The following is a 21,585-nucleotide window of genomic DNA, read 5'->3' as shown; positions in this document are numbered from 1 at the left end:
CACAAGAAGAACCCAGACCTAGTGTTGTTTTCAGACGCATCAGAGTCAGGCTGGGGGGCAACACTAGGAAGCAAGGAGGTCTCAGGCTATTGGGAAGGAATTCAGCTGGGATGGCACATCAACAACAAGGAGCTGATGGCCATTTTTCTGGGCCTAAAGGCCTTCAAGGACTTGGTGTCTGGGAAGATTGTGGAGGTCAACTCAGACAACACCACAGCTCTTGCTTACATCAGGAAGCAAGGAGGGACTCACTCTCTGTCTCTCTTCGAGACAGCAAGAGAGCTCCTTCTTTGGGCGAAGGAGAACAGGATAAGCCTGCTGACGAGGTTTGTTCAGGGACAGAAGAATGTGAGGGCGGACATGCTCAGCAGGAAAGGGCAGGTCCTTCCCACAGAATGGACCCTCAACCAACAGGTCTGTCAGAGTCTCTGGAGGCTGTGGGGGAGACCCCTCATCGATCTTTTCGCCTCCAATTTATCCAAGAGGATCCCCATCTATTGCTCCCTAGTTCCGGACAGAGAGGCAATAGCAGTAGACGCCTTTTTGATGGATTGGACGGGGATGGACACTTATGCTTTTCCCCCGTTCAAGATCATCAATCTGGTAGTCAGGAAATTCGCCCTCCTCGATTCGGGACGGATGATCCTGATAGCTCCGTTCTGGCCGATGAGGGAATGGTTCACGGAGGTGGTGGACTTGTTGATGGACTTTCCAAGAAGCCTCCCTGCAAGTCCAAATCTGCTCAGACAACCCCACTTCGAGAGATATCATCAAAACCCCCTCGCTCTCAATCTGACTGCCTTCAGACTATCGAGAAGCTCGTCAGATCGAGAGGCTTTTCAGCGCAAGCTGCGAAAGCTATCGCCAGAGCGAGGAGGGTCTCTTCGCAGAGGGTCTACCAGTCCAAGTGGGAGACTTTTAGGGCTTGGTGTAGGAAGCACAAGATTTCCTCATCCACTACCTCTGTGAGCCAGATTGCGGATTTCTTGTTGTACCTCAGACAGGACGCTAAGCTAGCTGTGTCCACTATCAAAGGGTACAAAAGTATGCTCTCTTCCGTCTGTCGGCATAGAGGCTTGGACTTGTCTCGCGATAAGGACTTACATGACCTCTTGAAGTCTTTTGAGACGACCAAGCAGACCCAGTTAAAGCCCCCTTCTTGGAACCTTGATGTGGTTCTTAAATTTCTGTGCACCAAGAGATTTGAGCCCATCTCACAGGCTCCCCTTAGGGAGGTTACCAAGAAGACCCTCTTTCTTTTGGCCTTAGCAACAGCTAAAAGAGTTAGTGAAGTCCATGCAATTGAAAAACAGGTAGGCTTCAATCTGAATGGGGCAGTTTGTGCCTTGAGATTAGACTTTCTCGCTAAGAACGAGAACCCTTCTAAGCCCTGGCCGAGGACCTTTGAGGTTCCTAACTTGACCAACCTAGTGGGTCAAGAGCAAGAGAGGCTGCTCTGTCCAGTACGAGCCCTCAAGACCTACTTGTCTCGCACAAAAAGTGTGAGAGGCTCTTCTAGCTCCCTGTGGTGTTCTGTGAAAGATCCTCAAAAGCCCCTTTCCAAGAACGCTTTATCCTTTTTCCTGAGGGAAGTGATAAGAGAAGCGCATCTCTTGTGTGAGGAGGAACACTTCGGACTTTTAAAAGTGCAAGCTCACGAAGTGAGGGCCATTGCGACCTCGCTTGCTTACCGCAAGAACATGTCGCTCCGTCAAATTATGGATGCGACATTCTGGAGGAGCAACTCTGTGTTCGCCTCTCATTACCTCAGAGAGGTGAGGGTGGATTATGAGAAATGTTATACCTTGGGACCATACGTAGCTACGGCTTCTGTATTAGGCAAAGGAGTTACTACCTCCCCTCAACCTTAGTTTTGTTTACTTGTACATAGGTTGGTGTAGTTTTTATTGGTTGTCTGAGGGCTTCGACTTGTGTACAGTCACCTCAGTCTAGTTAGATTATTTTTATCTACTTTGCAAATGTTAGGTGGTTGGTTTGGTAAAGTTGCGGTTTTTTATTTTGGGCAATAGGTAGTCCTGAAGTCTAGTCAGATTGTTGGTCTCACCCCGTTGACAGACTCGATTGAGTGTTTTTCAGCACTGCAGGTCACATCCTGGCTGACACTCCTAAGGGAAAGCGACTCAAGAGGCAGGAACCTTTGAAGTCAGCTACCTTAGCAGGTAAGGAATCAAGGTGTTTATTTATCCTACAACTTTTTTGGTTGTTTCCCCAACGATGTTACTGTCTATCACCCTCCTCCAAGTGTGGTAATCAGCTATGTATATATAACTGCCAGGTAAGTTCTATTCATAAAAATGGAGTTTTTATGATAAAACAAAGTTTTGTGAATACTTACCTGGCAGTTATATATACATTCGAAGGCCCACCCACCTCCCCTCAGGAGACAGGTCGGGCATAGATGAACTGAAGAACAGAAAACGGGAATGATTCCTCCTACCACCCTTTAACGGGTGTTACCACCCAACCACCACAAGGCGGTTGCCTAGTTTTAGAAAAATTCTGCCGAAATAGAGATAATTAGCTATGTATATATAACTGCCAGGTAAGTATTCACAAAACTTTGTTTTATCATAAAAACTCCATATTCCCAATATAAACTATAAAAACTTGAACAAAACAAGAGGGATAATTTACGAAGAAAAAACTCGTAAAGAGCGAACGCCAACCCAATGGGTAGGGTACCAAACTATAATAAAACTCCGAACGGGACGTCGTGGCCTACCGGATCGGTGAAGGTCGCCGGACAACCCTTGGTGGCACACCGAACTTTCATCGGGCGTCACAGGTCAACCCAGAAATAGATTTTTCCTTCGTCAAAATCCCTTTTTTAAGTGCTCATTGTTAGTTGCATCAGATTTTTGTCGAGAATAAGGTACAGTAACTGATCAGTGGGGTATAGTAGTTTTTATTGTACTGTACTGTACTTCACACAGTTAGTTCAAAGCAAAAGCACACTTGGTATTCCCAGTTATTTGTTATTTTTAAACCATTTGAAGATAAGAGATAAAAGGTTTTATCATTTCTTGTTTACTGCCTTGAGGAGAGATACTATCTTGAAGTACAGTACTGTATTGTATTGATCTTTTGAAATCTTTTTTTTATGTACCATGATCAAGATTTTAATGGTTCTTGCTGGTAAACCAATTGTATAATTGCAGTTGTAGTTTTTCTCTAGGAACAAATTAAGATTTAATGACTTATTATCGTTACAAGTCAAGATACTCTTTTGTTTTATACCAGTAATTGCTTATAAAACAATGCAATTGATAAATGATCTGTTTATGGTATTTTCCAAAGAAAGTATGTAAACTGTTGTAAGAACTTCAAAAGTTCAAACTTGCAGCAAAGGTTTTTATGTTGAACAGACTGACATAAGTCTTTTTATAGTTTATATATGAAATATCTGTTTAAATGTTAATGTTTTTAAAATATTTTATTTTAGTTGTTCATTACTTCTTATATTGTTTATTTATTTCCTTATTTCCTTTCCTCACTGTGCTAATTTCCCCTATTGGAGCCCTTGGACTTATAGCATCTTGCTTATCCAACTAGGGTTATAGCTTAGCTAGTAATAATAATGAGACAGTTATGTACGTTGTTTGTGAAAGTGATAATGAGGCAAGATGATTCTGTGTCATGGTATAGGGATGCAGACAAGGTCGGAGAACTTCTAACACAGACAGAATTGTTGCAAAATAGTATGGCTGACTATATCTCCAGATATTGAATCGAAGACCATATTTTAGTACAATTATTCCGTGTTAAAAGCAACCAGGGGATTTGGTCATTAGTTGTCATGATTCCAGAAATTGATCAAGGACAATTGAATACTAAGTGCAGGATCAAATGTTGTTCCCTGACATCAACAGAATTGTTACGAACTTGAATGGTAGACTATATCTCTAGATAATGAAATTAAGACCATATTTTAGTACAGTTATTCCGTGTTAGAAGCAACCAGGGGATTTAGTCATTAGTTGTCATAATTCCAGAAATTGATCAAGGACGATTGAATGCTAAGTGCAGGATCAAATGTTGTTCCCTCCCTCGAAGACCATGTTTTAGTACAATCATGCTGCTTTCAAAAGCAGCCAGGGGATTTGTTCATTAGTACTTAGTTGTCACAATACCAGAAATTGATTGAGGACAATTGAATGCTTAGTGCAAGATCAAATGTTGTTCCCTCCCTCAGTACAATGTTTGTCATGCAACTTTAGATAGAGACCCATGATAAGAATGCAACTCCATGATACTGAGAACGAGATGATTGGCTCAAGAATCTGATAAATTTAGATCAAAATATATAAGAATAGGAAAAATAGACAATAGTAAAGTATAGTGTTTGAGGAGAAATTAAGTTAAATTTTAATCAGAATTCTCAATATCATATGAATATAATGTAATAAATTTCGGAATCTATTCAATAATGATTTTGTATCATTGCGTATACTCTTCTTGGTATTCTTCAAAATGTTATATTTTTTATTAGATAAACCGGTATATTTTATATGATCTAATCGCCGTACCATCATGCTTTTTCCTTAACCCTTTTACCCCCAAAGGACGTACTGGTATGTTTCACAAAACACATCCCTTTACCCCCATGGACGTACCGGTACGTCCTTGCACAAAAATGCTATAAAAAATTTGTTTTTTTTTCATATTTTTGATAATTTTTTGAAAAAATTCAGGCATTTTCCAAGAGAATGAAACCAACCTGACCTCTGTATGACAAAAATTAAGGCTGTTAGAGCAATTTAGAAAAAAATATACCGCAAAATGTGCTGGGAAAAAAATAACCCCCTGGGGGTTAAGGGTTGGAAATTTCCAAATAGCCTGGGGGTAAAAGGGTTAAAGGGTATCCTTGTTTCTTCAGTGGGTACTTTGGGTATTTTGGTTACAATGTCTCCCTGTTGGGTAGACAACCCTCTCATTGTGCCTTGCAATGAACACTAGATTGTGCTTAGAGTTCTTCTCTTTCCTCTTGTATTATAATTACCTACCAAGCTATAAGGCCAAGGTTTGGGTGGATGGATGGAGTGAAGGAAGCTCTGGGTGATAGGAGGATAGATGTGAGAGAGGCAAGAGAGCGTGCTAGAAATAGGAATGAATGGCGAGCGATTGTGACGCAGTTCCGGTAGGCCCTGCTGCTTCCTCCGGTGCCTTAGATGACCGCGGAGGTAGCAGCAGTAGGGGATTCAGCATTATGAAGCTTCACCTGTGGTGGAGAATGTGGGAGGTTGGGCTGTGGCACCCTAGCAGTACCAGCTGAACTCGGTTGAGTCCCTTGTCAGGCTGGGAGGAACGTAGAGAGTAGAGGTCCCCTTTTTTGTTTTGTTTCTTGTTGATGTCGGCTACCCCCCAAAATTGGGGGAAGTGCCTTGGTATATGGATGGATGTTATATTTTATTTTGAAACTCTTAACTTGTTTGTGATAAGTTCTTGCTGTATCCAATTTATTTATGATTTTATTTTTCTTTACAGAAAGTATGTCCACTGGGCATCGCTGCATCGCGAGCACAGTACTCTACCGACAGTACTGACCTACGTGAGGTAATGGGGCAGAAGGTCCCAGAAATGCAGGAACAAGTCAAGGCATTCCGCAAACAGCACGGAGGAACGAAAGTTGGCGAAATTACTGTAGACATGGTAAGATCGAGTTTTTGTGATGGCTAGTTGTAAGGTGATGTACTTCATGGGGGAATAATAATAATAATGATAATAATAATAATAAAATAATAATATTAATAATCATTATAATAATAATAAAAATAATAATAATATTAATAATCATAATAATAATAATAAAAATAATATTAATTATTATAATAATAATAATAATAGTAATAATAATAATAATAATAATTTTGATAATAATAATAATAATAATATTGATAATAATAATAATAAAATAATAATAATAATAATTATCATCATTATGATAATAATAAAAATAAATTATTAATAATAATTATCATTATGATAATAATAATAAAAATAAAATAATAATAATAATAATAAAATAATAATAATAATAATAATAATAAAAAAAAATAATAATAATAGGCAGTGCTTTGGCTTTGCAGCGTCCCCTTGGTCCCAAGATACTTTTAACTCTTTATACATATGACTGTTTTACAAAGTGTTTTCTTTCATCTGTTCCTAACTGGTTTCTCATTTAAATGGAACACTGTATTTTAACATGTTGTAATTGTTCCTAAATAAATACAAACTTTTGGAACTTCGCTGTTAGAATGGTGTTGGCCATAACCAGCACGTAATGGTCGGTGAGATGAATTTGATAAATGCCAAGTTGAGTCAGAAGCAGAATTGTCTTTACGTCTCTAAGTAGCGATGAGGCTCATGACTGTGCAGTTCTCTGACGATAGACATGTTCGCTTCATGCCTAACATAAAAGTGGCAGTTTATTGCCAGATGGGATAGCATCACTTAGGACGCGTTTTAGTATCCCTGGGATGGCCTCTTATGTTATGCTTTTCTGTCTTTTTTTTTCTAGGTGCTCTCTTCCCGAAAGGTAAAGTTTACGCTGATAGCTCCAGAGTGGCCTCGAGCAGAACGGTCCTCTAACATTCTGCTTCTCTTAGATGTTCAAAGAGAGCTTCACATGTGGCAGAACCTTCTCTGTCAACCCTACCTGTAGAGGAGTACCTCTTTTGAGAAAGAATCTTTTCACAAGAGACAGCTCGAAACATGTTCTGAGACTTCGGGAAATCCTCCACTTAAGTGTACCAAGGAAAGGAGGTCATCTGTGGTTGGTTCTGTCTGTGGATTACTTCTCATGAAGCCTCTATTCCACTAGTCGCTTTCTTTCTAGCTTGGCTATGAAAGGAAAGACCCCTATCAGTCCCTTTGTTATCGTTCAGCCTTGATCCAGGTACTGAGACTGAGGAATGAATATTATTCTTATTACTACTACTTGCTAAGCTACAACCCTGGTTGGAAAAGCAGCATTGCTATAAGCCTAAGGGCTCCAATAGGGAAAATACCTCAGTAAGGAAAGGAAATAAACAAACTACAAGATATGTAATTAGAAATTAAAATATTGTAAGAATAGTATCAATAACAGAATACATCTTTCATATATAAACTATAAAAACTAAAAAACAAGAGGAAGAAAAATAAGATGGAATAGTTTGCCTGAGTGTACCCCCAAGCAAAAGAACTCTACCCCAAGGTAGTGGAAGACCATGATACAGTGGCTATAGCACTACCCAAAACTTGGGAACAATGGTTTGATTTTGGATTGTCTTCCTAGAATAGCTGCTTACCATAACTAAAGTCTCCCTTCTACCCTTACCAAGAGGAAAGTAGCCACTAAACAATTCCAGTGCAGTACTTAACTCTTTGAAGAAAGAAGCATTATTTCATTATCTCAGTGTTCTCAGCTGTGTGTGTGAGGACAGAGGAGAATATGTATAGGATAGGCCAGACTGTTTGGTGTATATGTAGACAGAGGGAAAATGAGCTCTAACAAGAGAGAGAAATCCAGTGTAGTACTGTCTGGCCAGTCAAAGGACCCATAACTCTCTAGCGGTAGTATCTCAATTTGTGAGAATGATCTGTTCTTTTAAGAGTGTGGAGCAGACCTGTCCTCCTCAGGAAATTTGATTGCCAGTTCTTAAAAAGTTCCTTATGAACTGTTATGGCTAGCCTCAGATAGGGACCTAAAACTTGAAAAGGGGTTTCCTGCATAATTTAGTTTCAATTAAGCGTGAAAGGGAGCTACATGATCTCTCGTATTTGTTCTCTCATTATGAGCACTGGAGGTACAGTAGGTGTTTTATCTTCAGTTCCCAATTTCGTAACGAGCTCTCAAAATCATCTATCCTTGATTATAGCTCTTCATCGATAACAGTTTCATCGCTCAGGGATGTATCAGACGGTCCAGATGAGTTATTCAAGTGTCCTGTAGGGATGCTACCTTAAGAGTACTCGGCCTGCCTGACCCAGGCTGCAGAACCTCTTCGTAAGCACTGGTAGATGTCAGCAAAAATACAATATCCTTATGGCTGCAGGAGACTATCAATAGAGCATCAAGGTGAATGTCCATGAGATCAGAGGATTTAGTGCTACTCTAGCCTTTGAGAAAAACCTTTCGGTGGCTCAAATTTAAACGCTGTTGTGTGGAAGCATCAGAGCGCCTTCACTGTGCATTATTTATAGTAATTTTATTGGTGCGTTCCAATAAGTTTAAACCATTGACTTGGCAGAAACAATCAAGTGTATCAGGAGCTGATGTTTATTTATTCTCTACCAATCAAAGATGGTGAAAAACTGAAAAATACAAAATAAACCAAATTTTACAATGTGATAAGTAATGTAGGCTAAATAAACTCTGAAAGTTTTGAAAATGTCCAAACAAGGCTATGAAAGTGAAGTTTACAAGTATGAACAAGTTGTACATGAAACAGTAGAAATTTCAGAAATATCAAAATAGATCAATGAATAGTTATATAATTTCACAAGAAGATAAATCAAAATGTTATAGTTACATACGCTGTGGTTAGCCACAAATTGTATCAGCTAACAAGTTATCCTGTAGATATCTTATAAGGCTGTATTCCTGTATGTAAGTAACACTATACTTATCTTCAGAGAAGTTTGTTTTCTGACATAGACCAGAAACTCAAACCTGTCACAACATAAGTACGAGCGTAAACAGTCTGTTAAAGAACCACTCAACAAATATTGAACACTGGTTCTAAACAATGCTTACAAAATACTCAAAATACCAATTATCTCCGTTTACCAAGTTTAAAGAAAATTAACGAAATATACAGTAGGTTTCCACAGATAACAATAGTTGCAATTCTAGACCATGTATAGAAATGTTTGTCAAAATTAACCATTCCTATAAATGCAGAGGTATAAATAACATTTATAATATATAATATACTTTTGAGTCTATTGATCCACCAAAAAGTCACTAGTATTGTGCCATAGAACAAACTTCCTGTATGTCTGAAAACCATTATATCTAATTAAATGAACGTAGTTCAGTACAGTAATGCACTCACAGGTGTTGAGACACTTTTTGCAGACCCCTTTTTACAGAGACCTGTGGTTGCTTCTCAGCAATTGGTATAGTGATCCTATCTCCTTTACAGGACAAAAATTCCTGTACATTGTAAGTCTAGGTTGAGAGTGAAAGTGTCTGGCCCCTTTTTCTCTTCTTTCTCTCCCTTGGAATCTTTAGATGAGAGATGTAAATACAGGTAATCATCACCTATGGCAGCAGGTTTTCTATTGCTATAAGATAGAATGTTCATCCTACCATCCTCCGTATGAGGAGAGGAATGGATATTTACATGCAAACCAATCAAATTGTTTATGCCTCACTTAACCCTTTTACCCCCAGGCTATTTGGAAATTTCCAACCCTTAACCCCCAGGGGGTTATTTTTTTCCCAGCACATTTTGCATTATATTTTTTTTAAATTGTTCTAACAGCCTTAATTTTTTTCATAGAGAGGTCAGGTTGGTCTCATTCTCTTGGAAAATGACTGAATTTTCTCAAAAAAATTATCAAAAATATGAAAAAAAAAAATTATAGCATATTTTTGCGAGGACGTACCGGTACGTCCATGGCGGTAAAGGGATGGCTTTTGTGAAACGTACCAGTACGTCCTTTGGGGGTAAAAGGGTTAACAGACTTACTAGTCTAAGAAACATTTTCTTTAGCAACAGTGTTGTTTTTCCAAGCCTTAAACCTGACAGTAGTTTTGACCCCAGTGTGCGAGCACGGTAATCCCCTGATTTTATTTTTGTCAGCCATTTTGGTGATAGGGAGTCCCTCCGACTTAAGGATGAGTCTCCTTTTAAAAGACGAGGGTTGGTACTCATCGAAGAACAAATTTCAAATTTTAAAATATTTTGAAAATGCATACATACATATACCAAGGCACTTCCCCCAATTTTGGGGGGTAGCCGACATCAACAAATGAAACAAAACAAAAAAGGGGACCTCTACTCTCTACGTTCCTGCAGCCTAACAAGGGACTCGACCGAGTTCAGCTGGTACTGCTAGGGTGCCACAGCCCACCCTCCCACATTATCCACCACAGATGAAGCTTCATAATGCTGAATCCCTTACTGCTGCTACCTCCGTGGTCATCTAAGGCATTGAAAATAATTTATACAGTTCCTAACTATGCAAAACTGAGTCATTGGACTTTCCACCTTCATATCCTCTGGAGTCCCAAATGCAGTCGGAGTAACTTTTCAGCTTAACCAGGAAGAGCAGCGGGAATCCACCAGCTACACTTTAATTAATCTCTTATTAAAGGACTGGAGTTTAAAGTTAGAAGAAATACATATTTAGAAAAAAAAATTAATAGGTTACGATTATGCATTTTCTTTGTTTTAATAGTTATTGTCAAAACCAATTTGATCCTAAACTACAAAGGATTTCCGATGATAGGCTCATTGTGTTTTAGACATGTATTTTTCTGTGATTTTTGATAAAACATAAAAATCCAAAATATTCAATTAGGTTAAAAGTCAACTGTTATTTAGATTTGATAAAAGAAGCAAAAAAAATTTTATGAGCAGCATAGACTGTGTTTTAGACATGTATTTTTCTGTGAATTATAAAGAAACATACCAAAATATTCAGATAGGTTTGAAAGAAGCAGAATTTTTTTTTTTTCAGCAGCAGCATAATTGATATTTTTAAGGTTTATTACAAATTGTTTTTAACTTTTCTTGATGTTTACAGATGTACGGTGGTATGCGCGGAATGAAAGGCCTGGTTACCGAAACCTCCGTACTCGACCCCGATGAAGGTATTCGCTTCCGTGGTTACTCAATTCCCGAGTGCCAGAAGCTCTTGCCCGCAGCTGAGGGCGGAGCCGAACCACTACCTGAAGGCCTCTTCTGGCTTCTGTGCACTGGTGATGTTCCTTCAAAAGCCCAGGTTATTATTGGTTGCTGTTTTACCGACCTGAATGTCAGATTATCCAGAGGCTCACTATCTTCTTTACGTATAGGATAAATACTGTACAATACTCAGCTTGGATCCTTTAATTATTTTGGGAATATGTGTGTGTGGGACACTTTAACCCTTTTACCCCCAGGCTATTTGGAACTTTCCAACCCTTAACCCCCAGGGGTTATTTTTTTTCAAGCACATTTTGCAGTATATTTTTTTAAAATTGCTCTAACAGCTTTAATTTTCGTCATAGAGAGGTCAGGTTGGTCTCATTCTCGTGGAAAATGCCTGAAGTTTCTCAAAAAATTATCAAAAATATGCAAAAAAAAAAAAAATAAATGTAAATAGCAGTTTTTTGCAGGTACGTCCTTTGGGGGTAAAAGGGTTAAAAAATGTTTGAGATAATAATTTTTTTTAATTTGCTTTTAAGGTTTTCTTTAGTCCTAAATGTATTATTCTCTCTTGCAGGTCGATTCGCTTTCAAAGGAGTGGGCCAACCGTGCAGATCTTCCACCCCATGTCGTGAACATGCTCAATAACTTCCCCTCCAACCTCCACCCAATGGCTCAGTTCTCTGCTGCAATCACGGCCCTGAACTCTGAAAGCAAATTTGCCAAGGGCTACGGCGAAGGTGTTCCCAAGAGCAAGTATTGGGAGGTAAGTTATCAAAATGATTCTGGATTATAATTTTGGAGTGTTGGTACTTAAAGGGTCACTTAGGTTAGTTAATTTATTTTTCAGTGCCTGTAGATGTTGGAATGTTAGCACTCAAAGGGTCACTAAGGTTAGAGTTCATTTTTCTTCAGTGCCTCTAGATGTCAATTCTGGAGTATAATTTTGGAATGTTAGCCCTCAAGGGGTCACTTAGGTTAGTTAATTTATTTTTCAGTGCCTCTAGATGTCGATTCTGGAGTATAATTTTGGAATCTTGGTACTCAAGGGTCACTTATGTTAGTTAATTTATTTTTCGGTGCCTCTAGATGTCGATTCTGGAGTATAATTTTGGAATGTTAGCACTCCAAGGGTCACTTAGGATAGAGTTAATTTATTTTTCAGTGCCTGTAGATGTCGATTCTGGAGTATAATTTTGGAATGTTAGCACTCAAAGGGTCACTTAGGTTAGTTAATTTATTTTTCAGTGCCTGTAGATGTTGGTTCTGGAGTATAATTTTGGAATGTTGGTACTCAAAGGGTCACTTAGGTTAGTTAATTTATTTTTCAGTGCCTCTAGATGTTGGTTCTGGAGTATAATTTTGGAATGTTAGCACTCAAAGGGTCTCTTAGGTTAGTTAATTTATTTTTCAGTGCCTCTAGATGTTGGTTCTGGAGTATAATTTTGGAATGTTAGCACTCAAAGGGTCACTTAGGTTAGAATTAATTTATTTTTTAGTGCCTCTAGATGTTGGTTCTGGAGTATCATTCTGGAATGTTGGTACTCAAAGGGTCACTTAGGTTTGTTAATTTATTTTTCAGTGCCTCTAGATGTTGGTTCTGGAGTATAATTTTGGAATGTTAGCCATTCAAGGGTCACTTAGGTTAGTTAATTTATTTTTCAGTGCCTGTAGATGTTGGTTCTGGAGTACAATTTTGGAATGTTAGCCATTCAAGGGTCACTTAGGTTAGTTAATTTATTTTTCAGTGCCTGTAGATGTTGGTTCTGGAGTATAATTTTGGAATGTTGGTACTCAAAGGGTCAGTGAGGTTAGAATTAATTTATTTTTCAGTGCCTGTAGATGTTGGTTCTGGAGTACAATTTTGGAATGTTAGCCATTCAAGGGTCACTTAGGTTAGTTAATTTATTTTTCAGTGCCTGTAGATGTTGGTTCTGGAGTATAATTTTGGAATGTTAGTACTCAAAGGGTCAGTGAGGTTAGAATTAATTTATTTTTTAGTGCCTGTAGATGTTGGTTCTGGAGTACAATTTTGGAGTGTTGGTACTCAGAGGGTCACTAAGGTTAGAGTTAATTTTTCTTCAGTGCCTGTAGATGTTGGTTCTGGAGTATAATTTTGGAATGTTGGTACTGAAAGGGTCACTTAGGTTAGAATTAATTTGTTTCGGTGCCTCTAGATGTCGATTCTAGAGTATAATTTTGGAATGTTGTTACTGAAAGGGTCACTTAGGTTAGAGTTAATTTTTCTTCAGTGCTTCTAGATGTCGATTCTGGAGTATAATTTTTGGAATGTTAACACTCAAACGGTCACTTAAGTTAGAGTTAATTTTTTTTCAGTGTCTCTAGGTGTCATACTTGGGAAGCGGTTTATTCTTTTTTTATATACTATTATGCTAATGAACACTATTAAGAAAAGGTTTGTGCAGGACTGTATAAAGAAAAGCTTTAGTCTCTAAACAACCGAGGGAAGTTTAGTTATTGTACCCTGTCAGAGGATACGCCTTCAAATTCAGAGTGCAATTTAAGGAAGTTTTACCAACTAAATAAAACTTCCTATACAGTGATAACTTCAATTAAAAGCTAAAATACAGCACTGTCAATGCATTCAATTATTGTATAACCATGATTGCACTGAAGCAGATTGACCACTGTAGGGAGGAAAATTTATTAGTTTGTGGTATGGTGTTATATATTATACCTTTAATATTGTGAACACCACATACAGTTTTACAGCCTTGCATTTTTGCCCCTTTAGTGTTTTGCATAAATTGCAGTTATTGCTTCCCATAAAATGACATGCATGTTCCTTACGACGACGTAATAGATCACGTATTGCATTTACAAGTATTTGGATGAGGAGTGTGTTCCTTCCCCCCCTCCTTCTTTAGCAGCTACCACTAGGGAATTTCCCTTAAACAAGTTATTACAGCTGTGTTCAGCTATGTCAAAAGTACGCCCTTATAAGTGACTTTGGTACGTATTCTAGGAAAAAAGCAAACATATTTTCAAGTGCTATATCCGCATTATGAAGCTTCATCTGTGGTGGATAATGTGGGAGGGTGGGCTGTGCCACCCTAGCAGTACCAGCCGAACTCGGTTGAGTCCCTTGTCAAGCTGGGAGGAACATAGAGAGGAGACATCCCCTTTTTTGTTTCATTTGTTTGATGTCGGCTACCCCCCAAAATTGGAGGAAGTGCCTTGGTATATGTATGTATGTATATCCGTTCCGTAAGATATTATAATATTTTTGCTCTTTCCCATCCCATAGCTGTGCTTTGAAGACTCCATGGATTTGATAGCCAAACTACCAACGGTGGCAGCTACGATTTACCGCAATTTGTACCGCGACGGAACCAGCATCGGTGCAATTGACCCTGCCAAAGATTGGTCTGCAAACTTCACTGCTATGCTGGGATACGACGACCCACAATTCACCGAACTCATGCGCCTGTATCTCACCATTCATAGGTATGGAATAATATGTTGTTTGTAAATACAGTAAACATAAAAGTTTGCAACATTATTTAGTGGGTTTTAGTAGTTTGGTTAAGTTTTCTGGTTATAAAGTCAACACATTGCCAAGTCTGTGGGGCTCTTGATGAAATAACACCTGGTTATAAAGTCAACACACCCTTAGCTCTGCGATACTTTGAGTAAAATATTAGTCAATGGTTGTAAAGTCAACACGCCCTTAGGGGTAAAATATTAGCTCCTGGTTATAAAGTCAACACACCCTTAGGTCTGCGATACTTTTAGTAAAATATTAGTCCCTGGTTGTAAAGTCAACACGCCCATAGGTCTGCAATACTTTTAGTAAAATATTAGCTCCTGGTTATAAAGTCAACACGCCCTTAGGTCTAAGGTTTTTGGCAAAATATTAGCCACTGGTTATACAGTCAGCACACTCCTAGGTCTGCGATACTTTTGGTAAAACATTAGCCCCTGGTTATACTGTCGGCATACTTAGGTCTGCGATACTTTGAGTAAAACAGCCCCTTGTTATACAGTCGGCACAATCTTAAGTCTGCGATACTTTTAGTAATATATATTAGCCCCTAGTTATAATGTCTACTCACCCTTAGGCCTGTGGTGTTTTAGGAAAAATATTATCCCAATGTTATGAATTTATAGTCAACACCCTTAGATCTATGGTACTTTAGGCAAAATAATAGTTATGGCTGTGTAATTGTTTAACCCTTAGAATCTAATGGAATTTTTATATTCCCTACCATTGAGTTACTAATAATTTTTAGCCTAATACAATGTGATTTATTACTTTTAACAATGTTTACTTTCGCAATTTTGTACTTTCGACAATGAATTGAAAGTATTGAGCCTTAAAGTTACACCCTTATTAGTATTATGCCATACAAATATTTACTTGTTACTTGAAAAGTTAAATGCAGTAATGTTTTGATGTTTATTGATGATTGGTATTTGCTACAAACTTTGGGGCTGTCTCTTTTTTGAAATTTTTGTTTGTTAATGATAATTACCATAGAAGGATTTACCTTCAAATTATTATTACCATATTTTTTTAAAGGTTTGACTGGTATTGTAACTATGAAATATGAAACAAAAATATCCCCTTTCATATAACCTTTATAGGTAGCTAGTTATTTATAACTACAGTCAATTTCTTTTAGCGATGCTGATTTGCACCGACTCGCAGCGGTGCCCTTTTAGCTTGGAAAAGTTTCCTGATCGCTGATTGGTTGGACGAGATAATTCTAACCAATCAGCGATCAGGAAACTTTTCCGAGCTAAAAGGGCACCGCTGCGAGTCGGTGCAAATCTGCCTCGATAAAAAGAATAGACCACTGAAATTATTAGCTTCAGTACATACATATACTAAGACACTTCCCCCAATTTTGGGGGGTAGCCGACATCAAACAAATGAAACAGAAAAGGGGACCTCTCCTCTCTACGTTCCTCCCAGCCTGACAAGGCATTGGCACAGAAGAGTAAAATGCAAAACTATTGAAGTTTTAAATTATCCATCCATATACCAAGGCCCTTCCCCAAATTACCCTAGCAGTACAGTACCAGTCAATATCTGCTGAATCCCTCGTCAGGGTGGGAGGAGCAGAGAGAGGAAGGGTCCCCTTTTGTTAATTTGTTTGATGTCAGCTATCCCCCAAAATTAGGGGAGAAGTGCCTTGGTTAAATAGATACAGTAGATAGAAATTAACCCTTTTACCCCCAATGGACGTACTGGTACGTTTCACAAAACTCATCCCTATACCCCCATGGACGTACTGGTACGTCATTGCAAGAAACTGCTCTTTACATTTTTTTTTTCATATTTTTGATAACTTAATGAGAAACTTCAGGCATTTTCCAAAATAATGAGATCAATCTGACCTCTCTATGATGAAAATTAAGGTTGTTAGAGCAATTAAAAAAATATATATTGCAAAATGTGCTTGAAAAAAAAAAATGCCTGGGGGTTAAGGGTCGGAAAGTTCCAAATAGCATGAGGGTAAAAGGGTTAAGCTTACCAAAAAGGGTAAGAAGCAGTTTCTAACAATGAAGATATATTTTTTCCTGAAGTTTAATTTAGAACGTTTGCTTCTGCATAGTGTTTTTTGCAACTTTTAAAATATTTACCTTTTTCTCTGCCAGCGATCACGAAGGTGGTAATGTGTCTGCTCATACGACACATCTCGTTGGGTCCGCCTTGTCTGATCCCTACCTCTCATTTTCTGCTGGTATGAACGGACTGGCTGGACCTTTGCATGGTTTAGCCAACCAGGAGGCAAGTACTCTACAATACTTATCTATCCTTTGCCAAAAATGTTTTAGTTTTTACGAGCTATTTTTGAAATGTCTGATGAAGATATTAGTATGGATGTAATTTTTTATCTATCCCTTGCCAAAAATGTTTTAGTTTTTACGAGCTATTTTTGAAATGTCTGATGAAGATATTAGTATGGATGTAATTTTTTATCTATCCCTTGCCAAAAATGTTTTAGTTTTTACGAGCTATTTTTGAAATGTCTGATGAAGATATTAGTATGGATGTAATTTTTTATCTATCCCTTGCCAAAAATGTTTTAGTTTTTACGAGCTATTTTTGAAATGTCTGATGAAGATATTAGTATGGATGTAATTTTTTATCTATCCCTTGCCAAAAATGTTTTAGTTTTTACAAGCTATTCTTAAAATGTCTGATGAAGATATTAGTATGGATGTAATTTTTTATCTATCACTTGTCAAAAATGTCTTAGTTTTTACAGGCTTTTCTTGAAATATCTGATGAAGATATCAGTATGGATGTAATTTTTTATCTATCCCTTGCCAAAAATGTTTTAGTTTTTACAAGCTTTTCTTAAAATGTCTGATGAAGATATTAGTATGGATGTAATTTTTTATCTATCCCTTGCCAAAAATGTTTTAGTTTTTACAGGCTATTCTTGAAATATCTGATGAAGATAACAGTATGGATGTAATTTTTTTCACTTGTGTATTGACGTAATCCATTTACAGGTTCTCCTCTGGTTAACCAAGTTGCGTTCCGATATTGGAGATGATGTAACCGAAGATCAGTTGAAGGAGTTCATCTGGAAGACCCTGAAATCCGGCCAGGTCGTCCCAGGATACGGACACGCTGTCTTGCGTAAAACCGATCCCAGATACACCTGCCAGCGCGAGTTTGCTCTCAAGCATCTTCCAGATGATAAGATCTTCAAGGTTAGTGTAGATGTTCATACTTAAACTAATATCTCTCTCTGTTTAAATGTCCATACAGTACTTATAAAAATCTCTCTCTCTCTGTTTAAATGTCCATACAGTACTTATAAAAATCTCTGTTTAAATGTCCATACAGTACTTATAAAAATTGCTCTCTCTCTGTTTAAATGTCCATACAGTACTGTACTTATAAAAATCTCTCTCTCTCTCTCAGTTTAAGTGTCCATACAGTACTTATAAAAATTGCTCTCTCTCTCTCTGTTTAAATGTCCATACAGTACTTATAAAAGTCTCTGTTTAAATGTCCATTTAGTACTTATAAAAATCTCTCTCAGTTTAAATGTCCATACAGTACTTATAAAAATCTCTCTCTCTCAGTTTAAATGTCCATACAGTACTTTTAAAAATCTCTCTCTCTCTCAGTTTAAATGTCCATACAGTACTTATAAAAATCTCTCTCTCAGTTTAAATGTCCATACAGTACTTTTAAAAATCTCTCTCTCTCAGTTTAAATGTCCATACAGTACTTTTAAAAATTTCTCTCTCTCTCAGTTTAAATGTCCATACAGTACTTATAAAAATCTCTCTCTCTCAGTTTAAATGTCCATACAGTACTTATAAAAATTGCTCTCTCTCTCAGTTTAAATGTTCATACAGTACTTTTAAAAATCTCTCTCTCTCTCAGTTTAAATGTCCATACAGTACTTATAAAAATCTCTCTCTCAGTTTAAATGTCCATACAGTACTTTTAAAAATATCTTTCTCTCTGTTTAAATGTCCATACAGTACTTTTAAAAATCTCTCTCTCTCTCTCTCTCCTCTCTCTCTCTCTCTCTCTCTCTCTCTCTCTCTCTCTCTCTCTCTCTCTCTCTCTCTCTCTCTCTCTCTCTCTCTCTCTCTCTCTCTCTCTCTCTCTCTCTCTCTCTCTCTCTCTCTCTCTCTCTCTCTCTCTCTCTCTCTCTCTCTCTCTCTCTCTCTGTTAAAATGTCCATACAGTACTTGTAAAAATCTCTGTAATTTTGTATGTTGATTTTGATGACATCAGGATTTTGGCATAAGTCAAGAATATCTTATAACCCTTTTACCCCCATGGACGTACTGGTACGTCCTTGCAAAAAACTGCTATTTACATTTTTTTTTGCATATTTTTGATAACTTTATGAGAAACTTTAGGTATTTTCCAAAAGAATGAGACCAACCTGACCTCTCTATGACAAAAATTAAGCCTGTTAGAGCAATTTAAAAAATATGTATTGCAAAATGTACTTGAAAAAAAAAGGCCTGGGGGTTAAGGGTTGGAAAGTTCCAAATAGCCTAGGGGTAAAAGGGTTAAGGAAGACTTGAACCAATATGCTGTTAGAACCAATAAGAGCATTTCTTAGATAAGAACAAATAAGCTTTAGGGGATTCAGCTTTATGAAGCTTCATCTGTGGTGGGTAACGATGGGAGGGTGGGCTGTGGCACCCTAGCAGTACCAGTCGATCTCGGTTGAGTCCCTTGTCAGGCTGGGAGGAATGTAGAGAGTAGAGGTCCCCTTTTTGTTTTCTCTCATTTGTTGATGTCTGCTAGCCCCCAAAATTGGGGGAAGTGCCTTGGTATATGTATGTATGTAAATAAGACCTATGCAGTAATAGAAATATGCCTATATCATAAACTTTTCTTTGCAGCTGGTGGCAAAGGTCTACAACGTAGTGCCCCCAATTCTCACAGAATTGGGCAAGGTGAAGAACCCATGGCCCAATGTTGATGCCCACTCCGGAGTCTTGCTGCAGCATTACGGCATGACCGAGATGAACTACTACACAGTGCTATTTGGCGTTTCTCGTGCTCTAGGAGTCCTCTCCTCTCTCGTCTGGGACCGCGCTCTCGGCCTTCCCATCGAGAGGCCCAAGTCCATGAGTACAGACGGTTTGATGAAGTTGGTTGGTGCTGCTGCCAAGGCCGGATAAAAAGTCCTCGCGACTCTTTTTCCTCGTGGTTTTGTTATCCATCATTTGTTAGTATCATACAGTGGCTTATGAGGAATATTTGGTATTTATCAATACAGTAACCTAAGTCAAGAAAGTTAATATTGTTACGAAGTTTCAGATCAAAGTCAATCGTTTGTTGACGGCATTTTTGGTGGTGCACCGGTCTTGTTTCATGTTTTGTATACAATTTTTGCCATTCATCTTTACATTGATATCATGTCAGACATTTTTTCCTAACTGTATAGAAACAAATTATTTTTGAACAATACTGTATATTTTGTAAAATTTTTAGAAGGGCCTTTGCAAACAACTTTGCTACTCCCATATGGGAAACTGCTGCTTGTGTACTACTTAATGTGATATATTTTGAGGTACATCTTGTACAGGAATGGATTTAACATCACAGTGTGAACCAAAAAAAAGTATTAAATACCAAATACAGTGCTCATTGAAATTCAAGATTTTAAGTCTTTTTATTTATTACACGTTGAAATTTGTCTTGAACCCAGCCCTAAATTATTTGCAAATTACCATGTGTTCGTCCTAGTGTTTAACATTTTTAAGTTTAGGCTAGAGGTGATTTTGCTGCATCCAATTGGGCACTAGTGTTTTATCTCTCGCTTATCACCCACACTTTGTTTATACCTGTCTCGTTTCCTGCTGCGTGGTTGCTGAAACCTCCTTTCCTTTCAGTGCTGAAACCTAGTGAACACATTCGATGTAGAGGAAAGCCTTTTTTCAACAAATTGATATTTCACACCAAAACGCATTTAAGCGTTTTCCCTAGGTTGGAATGTAAATAATTGTATATTTTGGTAAGTGTCTAGAACTTCCAAGTATGTATAAGGAGTACAAAATTATAAAAAAATGTTTAGTAACTTTAATGTGTTATTTCCCCCTCCCCCATTTTTTTTTTGCATACCACTATTGTCAAAGATCTTTTTATTGACAATTTTTTATTTAGATATTTTTTTTGGTATGTACATTAGGAGGTTTGTTTACATGTATGGTCCTTTAAACACGGTACGTCATAGGTGTGATTAGAATAGACTGCCTATGGAATTCTATTTTGTAGACAAGGAAAAAATTATGCCTAGTAATTTCTAAGCTTAAAATGGATGAAAATTAATGCAGACACTTTTTTTGTATAGTGTTCTTTTAAACCAAGGTACCAGTATTATGCATTGAACATATTTAGTAAGGTCAAATTTGTAAATTTTTTTTAATATGTCCTTGAAATGCAGCTAGAACAAGAGTCCTCTTGTTATTCATTTGTTTAGAATATGTTGGAAATTCTCTTTTGTTTTTATTGCTTTTGACATTTTTTATTTCCCAATTGACTTTGTATGAACATGACTGTAATGGTCTAATTTTGGGTAGGAAAGTTCTGTACAACAGTAGTGACATAAAATGACGTAGATAAGGAACTGAAACAAATCAAATAGGATATGTTAATGAAATTAAAAGTAGGGAGAAAATGTCCCGATTTAGTATACCAGATATTACAGACACACTCTTCGGTAGTAAAGTTACATAACCTGTTTATATCGTGTTTTTCCAGATTAACAGAACGAGCTGTTGCAATGAGCACGGCTCATTTAGTTTGTATAGATATCTTGTACATGAAAGTTACCAAACTATTCCAGTGTTTGCATTATTTCCTATACGGTATATAGAGAATTTTGACCATTGATTCTTACTATGAACATGATACCCTCAAGTAGGATTTCACATTTTTTTTTTTTATGACTAAAGCTTACAGTTTCATATTCAACAACTGTAGGTAATAATAATGGTGTTTTTACTGCATTTTTTTTTGGCCCATTTGATAGCTCAACTATCGTAATCTATTAATTTATGACAACTGATATGTATAAAATCTTTAAGTGCTATATTTTGTTGATAATACTCTGAAAAATAATGGAATACACGATACATTAGTGTAATAGCTGTGAACCAAATCTTTATACATACTGTATTTTGTAGTTATAATAGAAAGAACTATAAATTATAGGTTTAAGGTCTGTTGGATATACAATATGTACTATAGCAAGTTGTT

The 21,585-nt window shown here is 37.4% G+C and overlaps 1 protein-coding gene across 4 annotated transcripts in view; it reads left to right on the top strand.

The window, feature by feature from the left end:
• kdn (knockdown) overlaps nucleotides 1-21,167 on the top strand; it is a 43,960-nt gene extending 22,793 nt beyond the window's left edge. For all 4 annotated transcript variants that reach the window (XM_068344224.1, XM_068344223.1, XM_068344226.1 and 1 more), the window contains 7 exons: nucleotides 5,506-5,670; nucleotides 10,759-10,956; nucleotides 11,440-11,628; nucleotides 14,131-14,330; nucleotides 16,488-16,620; nucleotides 17,352-17,555; nucleotides 19,224-21,167. In XM_068344224.1, coding sequence (XP_068200325.1) covers nucleotides 5,506-5,670; nucleotides 10,759-10,956; nucleotides 11,440-11,628; nucleotides 14,131-14,330; nucleotides 16,488-16,620; nucleotides 17,352-17,555; nucleotides 19,224-19,505 — 1,371 coding nt within the window. In that variant the 3' untranslated portion in view covers nucleotides 19,506-21,167. The remainder of the gene's footprint in view (nucleotides 1-5,505; nucleotides 5,671-10,758; nucleotides 10,957-11,439; nucleotides 11,629-14,130; nucleotides 14,331-16,487; nucleotides 16,621-17,351; nucleotides 17,556-19,223) is intronic.
• The last annotated feature ends 418 nt before the right edge of the window (nucleotides 21,168-21,585 follow it).

Source organism: Palaemon carinicauda, chromosome 20 (assembly GCF_036898095.1).
Source record: "Palaemon carinicauda isolate YSFRI2023 chromosome 20, ASM3689809v2, whole genome shotgun sequence".
In the NCBI taxonomy this organism is placed as follows: domain Eukaryota; kingdom Metazoa; phylum Arthropoda; class Malacostraca; order Decapoda; family Palaemonidae; genus Palaemon; species Palaemon carinicauda.
This window is presented reverse-complemented; position numbering and strand designations above follow the sequence as displayed.